At 43.8% G+C, this 8,667-nt stretch overlaps 1 protein-coding gene across 2 annotated transcripts in view; it reads right to left on the reverse strand.

Annotated features, from left to right (window-relative positions):
- Window positions 1–8,288, reverse strand: part of LMTK2 (lemur tyrosine kinase 2) — a 42,365-nt gene extending 34,077 nt beyond the window's left edge. For both annotated transcript variants that reach the window (XR_005954696.1, XM_041462272.1), the window contains exon 1: window positions 7,959–8,288. Coding sequence is in view for 1 of the 2 variants with exons in the window: in XM_041462272.1 (XP_041318206.1) it covers window positions 7,959–8,112 (154 nt within the window). In the remaining variant the exon portion in view is untranslated. The remainder of the gene's footprint in view (window positions 1–7,958) is intronic.
- Window positions 8,289–8,667: the final 379 nt, after the last annotated feature.

Raw genomic sequence — 8,667 nt, forward strand, 5'->3', positions numbered from 1 at the left:
AATCTGTATCACTACATTAGAAGGGCATTCAAATCACCAACCTTCAACTGAGATACAACACACGCAAACAGAAGTTTTGAAGGAGTGTTATTTGCATTTCAGACATTCTTTTGAAAACAAAATGAAGAGAATTTTAGTGTAAGAGAGAATACACTCCAAGTTCCAATCAGCCCTTTGCTTTGAATAGCCATTACCAGTACAGTACCAGTACTACAGGAAGAAATATTCCCAAGATCTCAGAGACTTCCACTGACTTGCTCCCCTCAACACAATGGCAGCACCTTAGTGAAACCTAAAATGGTTCCAAATGCCCAAAATATTTCTAGCAGAGATTGGAAATGTTCCTTCATTGAGCAAATCCCTAAGAATAGACACACAACACTGCTAAAGGAACTTTAACATTTCTCACTCTACACCTGAAATTTTCAGCATTCAGATTCTTAGTACTTAAGACACTCAACTAAAGCACAAATGTTTCTATCCTAAAACAATAACCTAGAACAAAGTGTTGAAAATATTATAACTGAAAAGTTGTTTCAAAAGTCTGTCTTCTCATGACATTATTCCTACCCTTACACTGGATAATGCAAATGTATAATATTTTTACTAATAAAAGTAATCTTCACTATTATGTACCCTTTTGCAAAAGCACTTTATCATTTGATTTTATTTCTTCTTCTATGGAAAATCATACTTTCTAGATATATTCTCAAGAAAAAAGACTCTCAGGGACTTAAAGCTACAGCTATCCAAGTTACTTGTGCACAGTTGTACTTCCTCCTTCTGAAAACAAGAAGCCGCAACTAACAGCTTGTCAATAAAACAATTTCCTGGCTAAACCTGCATTGTGCCACATGGCCTAAATCAAAGTCTGGCACTTGGAAAGATACAAGTAAAATGACAAGACTTCAGCAGTAGTGTGGGAAAAAAATAATCAAAAGTCAAATACAAGTCTGTTCCCATATTCCTCTAGACAGAAATTGAGACATTTCATCCCTCTATTCGACTGGTCCATTACAATCCCTGCCTTACCCTAGAACTCCATCAGGTCCCTCATGGGGCAGGTGGGTGGGATGAAAGGCCAAGGCACATGCAGAGACAATTCTTGTGAAAAGCCAACAGCTTTTCTCCTTTACAACAATTAACCATCAGAAAAAACAGTAACAAAGAGAGCAAAATGGCCATTTCTTACAGAGTGCTCCCCATGAAACAATAAAAACGCCTCTGACACTCCTCCAACACATCTTGAGTTCTGGATCTATTTCTACAGTGTCAAAAGCCAGTTGCACAATTAAATGTGTGTTTTGTGGACACATGACCCTGAAATATCACTGTCCTATGCAATAAGTTACAATATTTTCAAGAAGAAATCTTAACTACTTCATATCACAACTGGATGTGCAATTCTACGTCAACAATTCTTGGCAAATTATTTCTGTCCTCCCATTTGTCCTTTAAAAGAACAGCAAACTATCCTGTAGTATAACTCAATATTTTTTTCAAACTACTTTATACCACATTCCCCCTAAATATTTTACAACATGTTTTAAATGAGTTTCTTCTACATGTGCTTAAATCCACTCAGTGCGTTAGAGTGGCACACGTTACATATCCTGAGGCAAGGATATCCAGGGCAATGCTGGACTCTCCTGGAGCACAGCATCTCAGAACAGCACTGCTCTGGTCCTCCTGTTTCTGAGCACTTGTCCTGGCCCGCATATGGGCTGAACAGTTAGTAACTACCAAAACTCTGAGCTGGGATTAGTTTTACATTACTGACCTTATTCTATTATCCTGCAAGTCTTCCCAGTAATGTCACAGAATTACTCACATAACAGCATACTGCTCAATTTTAATAAGGACTAAATATAGGCTGGTACTTCAAGTGTTTACAGAGTGAGATCTGTTTGAAGTTTCAGTGCTAGAATCTCATGTTTGCACAAAGGCATCTTAAGACAAGGCAAAAAATATCCATGTTAAATAATTATGTGCCTTATGCCTTCATGGCAGTGTTTCTGGAAAATCTGGGTAGCATTATCATCTTGCAAATGCATTACTCTTAATTCCATGTATGTGCATATATGTACATACACTCACAAAATTCTGCTGAGCATACTTTATTCTGTACTGCTAGATGTCAGTTTTGACAATTAATTAATTCCTGCTCAACTACTTTTTTTTTTTTTTTTCTTCATCTGCTATACCATTTCTCCAACAATGAGGCACAGGAGTTGCAGTTTGGTTTTTTTCTGACATAGGACAGACCGCAATAATTCAAGTAGCATGAGATGATCACACGTCATGGTTCCTCCAACCACCAGAAAAGCATTACCTGCAACATGGAAACCAAAAGGACAGTATCTCTTTCTCCTACCATTTGATAGCAACACAAGCCATTAAGATACAATGCCTTTGAAGAGACTAATGTCAGTTCACAGGAAAGAAATCCATAAATGCAACTTTCATGTGATGGGATTTTCCAGAATCTTGGTTTTTATGGTAGATGCCTTTCCAACTCCAATGCACAGCTGAGTTAAGAAACACAGGAGAGAAAGGAAACAGCAGCATTTTGTAAAAGAACTTATTAGATCTATTTCTCATCCCTATTCATAGCTAAAGGATCCCTGGGCAGAACGGGCCATCGAGAAAGTGATTGATTTTGGAGACCTGGATCTGGTCTACAGGCTGAAAGCTTAAAAGTCAGCACTAAAAAAAATCTACTGTTACTATTTTCTACACATCTTTCATACCATGCTGCAGTGGTAGTCCCAAAAGAGTCATGTCACTGTTAAGTCACTACAGTGATGTTTTCTTATCAGGAAGGAAACTTTAGTAAGTGCAGCATTGTTGGACAAGGTGTTACTTTGTACTGCATTTCATACTGAAAATCACTCAGAAGACAATTTACTGACAATGTGCTTCCCACCACTACCTTGCCTAAGCTATATATGGCACAACACCTTGCTACAAACAGCACTTAAAGCACACATGCAGGACTAGCCTGACACATTTTGTACATTTCTGCTTATAAAAGTTGACAAAATGTTTCTTGTATCTAGACGTTGCTCAAGACCTTTCATAACAGCAGTACAATGAAAACAAAGAGCTCATACAGAGCAACAAAAGCACTGAAGCTTTTGCAAATTGTATCCAGAACTGTATCAAGCTCCAGACACTAAGTGCCCAGACCAAACAGAAAGGCAGACCCAAAAAAAAACCCAAAGGAAGACTCCAGTACTCCATGTGCTGTCCTTCTGCTGCAGAACTGCAGCGTTAGTACTGAAACAGCACTGGGATTTTTGCAGCTCTGGCATTCCACTGCCTGAGGTCCCTTTATCCCACGCAGATAAACCGTGTGTGAATAGTGACTGAAACCAGACTGCAGCAAGCATCCAGAAAATTACTCCCAATCATATTTACCTATCCAGAATGTCAGATCTCACAAAATCTTTTTTTTTTTTTTTTTAATGCAGGGGCACAACCAGCACCCAGCAATGGGTTCTTTCAAACCAATGCCCAGCACCTGACTTTGTGCCAACAGAACACTCTGATCAGTGCTATCTTAATATGCTGCAATGATACCTGGGGAATTATTAAATACACCTAAGCATTCAAGATGTGAGAAATTGCTTCAGAAAGTGACCTCGTCCTATGAGGACTCCTTTAGTTGTAGCAAAGTCCAGACACTTTACAGCCACAGGCAGAGAAAGCAAACCAAGCCTGTGAACAAAGCTCTGCGTGGAACATCCCTGCGGGCCAAAGTCAGAGTTGGCCTCTTACCTCAAACTCACAGATACAAATGAAAGATAAAAGACAAATTTCCAGTTCAATTTTTTCTAGTTCTACAATTATTAAGTGCCTGGGACAGAAGCTAGAAAAAAGAAATACAGGGACAAGTAAACAAGTTCAGCTTGAAAGGGGAGGAAGGATAGACCATTCCCATGAAAGGCACAGACCACAATTAAAATCCCCACTGTAAAAGCAAGATTTTTCTTAACTTCCAGTGATCCAAGCTGCTAACTTGCATACACTTAGAAAATGGCTTTTCTTATTATGTGCAAGTCACAGACATTTTACATTGTACCAAACCACAGGCCACAACTGCAATTTGGCCCCAGACTGAGAGAACTCCAAGCAAAACATCAAGCCAAAGCAACCCAAAAAGCAACAATTTTCCCAGGCGTATATATGTACTACAGAGCTCATCTTAATGCAAAAAACAAAAAAAAAGTGACTTCATCTCAAAGTTTTAACTTGTCACCTCAGGCCAGCTGACTGAATATGCAGATACTTCAGATTCGTACAGCTGCATGAATATTTACATATTCCAGATGAACATCTCTGGATACTATACACCAAATTCTAATCATCTCCTCCTGGATCCTACCTGATCAAGTCCATCAGCAGAGACTCCCTGTCTGACACCCAACTGGGCCACTCAGTTCCAAGGCCAAGGCTCTCAAAAAGGAATCATGTAGGCACCAAGTGCAGCTCCTCACTTCAAGTGATCAGACTGTGCAGTCATCAGAAGTATGAAACCAAACACACCTGCTAAAATGCTACCACCTATTCAAGTTTTACAGGATAATAAAAGTATTTTTGAGTCCCTCTTCTTTGTATTTGCAAAGACTTCATAGAGCACAGAGATGATGAAAACACTTTGTCTGACATTACACACATACTTGATTCAGATGCTCAGAGGAATTAAGGTCAAGTATGGAAATCCAAGTCAGAACTGAGAGCCTGAATGTGCATGGAAAGCTTTAGCACAGTAAAGCAGCCATGGCAGTTTGTGATGCAGTGCCTGGCTGCTAAACACTGCTGCAGAAAAGCAGTGCCCAAATGTCCTTCCTTCAGCCACAGAGCTGCTAATGGAAGTCAGGTTAGGCTGATGCACTTGGGGAAAATCACCAATACTCTGCAGGTGAAAGACAACTTCAACACTTCAGCCTTGAAACTCCTTTCCAGCACAACTGCCCCAGCTCTTACCTCCAGTATAAAGTCAAACCTTAAACTCAGAACTATCACAGTACTTTTTTTCCACTCACAGAATAAATTAAATCTAAGTTGGTTAAAGTATTTTTAGGCAGTAGCATCTTCAACAGCTTGTTTTTCATATTTAATATAATAATCACTATGAACTTTACCAAGGAAACAGTTCAAGTCTGATTTCCTTTACCTCCTCTCCTTATTGTTGAATGAAAAAACAGATAAAATTAGTTTAGAAATATATCATCAAAAATGCAAGACAAATATAGAACACCTTGTCCATGCATGCCTTCATCTGCAAGCACTATGAAGCCACACTTGAGAAGAGCAGCATCATTCCTCTCCACTGGGGCCCTGGAACCTGACAGCTCCCCAGCCACCCAGTCTGGCAAACTTCCACTGCATTCCCACAAACTGGAGCAGTTTTGCTCAAGGAATCTAATCTAGTCTTGCTAGAACCTGCCCATCACCACTTCCAGCATTCCAGCTTCCTCACAAGAGGAGAATTTCTTATAGGTATACTATAAAATTCCTTACAATAACTACAGGCACCTTTCTCCCTTTTCTGTGGATCCCATCTTTCCTATTACAAGCAACACACATAAAAAAAAAAAAAATCATGTCAAAAAAGCAACCATTCTTGCTAGGTGAAGAATTGTGGGATTCTAAAGTAATTTTGAAACTAGCTAGTAATCACTCTATGCAAGCCCATTAAATTCCTCTCAAGTTTTCAATCCATATGTATCAGACCAACTGTTACAGTCAACTGCAAAAACTGCCAAGGTCCAGAATGAAGCCCCCCACCACCACCTGCCAGCCCCAGCAGTGGAAATCAAAGCAACCTGTCATGGGACACAAGAGAGACATTCGCAATATGGCTGAATTGTTTTTAGACACAACCCATGACTCTTAGCCCTGCAAAATAACGTCACAGGTTTGTCTTCAGACAGGTTTAAAACCTGCCCAGAATGGCAGAGAAGGTTCAAGCTGAACCAGTCTCATTGTCATCCACTGGGAAGATGTTCACAGGAAGGAAAAAAAAAACAACAAAACAAAAGCCTTGTAGCTTTCCCCCAGCTCCTGCTGCTCATACAGGTGATGATGCAGGACATGTTGCAGCCAAAGAACCTGTTGCACTCCAACCCACCAGGCACACATTATTTCAGGCTGGAGGAAGTCCTGCCAGCAAAAATTATGCCAGTGAAACTGGAAAAGGTATCTAATGAGGCCCTAAAGTTTCAATACTAAATATCCATCAACAAAGTAGTCCAAATACATTGTCTCTTACATGGGCAAAGACACAGGAGAAAGCAGCAGCTTCATTTCCTGGAGTTCTCTGGGTTTCCCTTGACAGCATCTGGCCAGTTGGCTAAACCTGAGATAACATCCCATGTATACATACTGTGGCCTAAATATAACCAAAACCCACATATAAAATTACAGTATCTCATTCATGTTGTATGAGCCCAATATCATAGCATCATAAATATTTCTCTTAGCAGTACTGCACTTGGCACAGCTGATTCAGTCTTTTAAATTACAGAATTAAAAAAAACCAAAACCAAACAACAACACTTTAATACTCTGTCCTGCAATTTGTCCAATCAGCTTTTCATTTTGAGAATAAAGCTTTTTACCAGTGTCATGGAAGTTATGCTTTGTTCTCCCGTCTTTGTAAGGTACATGCATAGTCCTCATAGGAAAGAGAAAATTATATTAAAAAAAATTTTACATTTGACATTTTCCTTTAAATAGAAAAATTAACTGCATTTCAAGGAAAGTAAGACCCAGGAAGGACATTATAAAATCCTTCATAGAGAACTGATTCTGCTGTCTTACCTTACAGCTCAATGACAAATTAATATTATTTGGATAAACCTCAAGTATTTTACAAATGAAAACATTATCATGGAGCATCAAAGGAAATAAAGATTTCACTGACAGTTTTCTCTTTTTCAGAAGTTCACTTTTAAACAAAGTATGAAAGACCCCAAAGCAGGCTGATGGAGGGAGTGACTTATGAACAATTCATAAATGTTTTGGGAAGGAAAAACTGGTAAAGAGACACTGGTCCAAAAATAAAGAAAGTATGGGTTCCACTCCCAGTTTTGATACTTCATGTGGAAGAGCAGCCAAATTACCTAATCTTTGTGCTTCGTATCTTTCCCTCCCCACTGCTCCTGCTCCTCCCTCAACATCTTGTCTGTTTAAGCTGTACAACTCCTCACGGCTAGAAGGGAATCTCAGCACACATTTCAACCAACCCAACCCTAACAAAATTCAGTCTCAATACAATGTTATGTTTGCAAGCCCCAGTGAAATGCCAACAATAAAAATGAATCAAAGACACAGTTGGTACCCGTGAGTCCTAATAAACCTCTGATCAGTCAGTCCTACGACTGCGAGGACATATTGTTTAGTTTGTGCTTTTAAGACAAACAGGAAAATAAGCAGGGAAATCGAAGGAAGCCAGCGTTACCTAACATACGAGAGAAAGAAATGTGAACTACATGACTATTTAGAGAGCCCGGCCCGGGGGGGCCGGGGGGGGAATCCGACTAATCTGACCGGAAAACAGGGAAGTGCCGTCTGCCCTGGAGAGCCTCCACCCAGGAACGGGAGTCCCGGTGATTCACAGGCAAAACCAGAGAAAAGCAAAACCCCGCCGAGCTCAGTACAGGTAAAAGCAGCAGCACTACAGGAAGGTCTGCGGTAAACACACAGCCAGAACAAGCCCGTAGCTCAGTGTCAGGGGTCTGAGCGATCCACAGCGGGATACCGCTCAGTGCCACCGGCAGAGCCGTGACCTACAGCCGGGGAGCCCCATCCGCCCGCCGTGCCCTTCCCGACGCTTCGGCGGAGCCGTGCCCGCAGCACGGGGGAAGGACGGGGGCTCGCAAACCCGCAGTGCCGCCGCTCCCGGGCCCCGCCGCGGAGCCGCACCCCCAGCCCCGCTCCCCCGCGCTCACCTGCACCTGCTGCCGGCAGCGGAGCCGCCTCGCCGCTCCCCACGAGCGGCCACAGCAGAAGGACGAGCCCGAGCAGGTGTCGCGGGCCGAGCAGCCGCGGGCCACCGCCCCCCCGCCGCCCGGCGCTCCCGCCGAGCCCCCCGCGCTGCCGCATGCCGTCCGCTCCCGGACCGAGGCCCGGCGCCGAACGAGGGGCTCGAGGTTCTCAGCGACTCCGGGGAGCCCCCGCGGCAGCCGCCGCCCCCCAGCTCCGCGGCATCGGCCCCGCCGCCGCTCCTCTCACAGAGCCCCACCGGCCGCCGCCGCCGCCGCCATCTTCCGGGCTACCTGACCGCGACGGGGCGGGGCGCGCCGCTGATTGACAGCTCGAAAAACCAATCAAACCGCACCTCGGGCTAAGGAGGCGGCTCCAGTGGTTGGGAAGGGGCTAATCCATGATTGACAGCTGTATCAGCCAATCGCTCCGCAGAGGGCGAGCTAGGGCGGGGGAAGGCTGCGGCTCGAGAGCAGCGGCGCGCGGTTGCCAATCAAGCCGCGCTCCGAACGGTTGCAGGAGGGCGGGGAGTCGCTCGGATTGACGGCTCCCTCCGCCAACCGGCTGGCGGGGCGGGGCTGGGAAGGCGGGGCTTGGCCGAGCCCGCGCCAGGACTCGAGAGCGGGGAGCGGCGGGAGCAGCTCCCCCTGGCGGCTGAGGGCCCCCTCAGGGCCG

The sequence above is a fragment of the Pyrgilauda ruficollis genome, unplaced genomic scaffold, assembly GCF_017590135.1.
Source record: "Pyrgilauda ruficollis isolate IOZ18807 unplaced genomic scaffold, ASM1759013v1 scaffold16, whole genome shotgun sequence".
NCBI classification, from domain to species: Eukaryota; Metazoa; Chordata; class Aves; order Passeriformes; family Passeridae; genus Pyrgilauda; species Pyrgilauda ruficollis.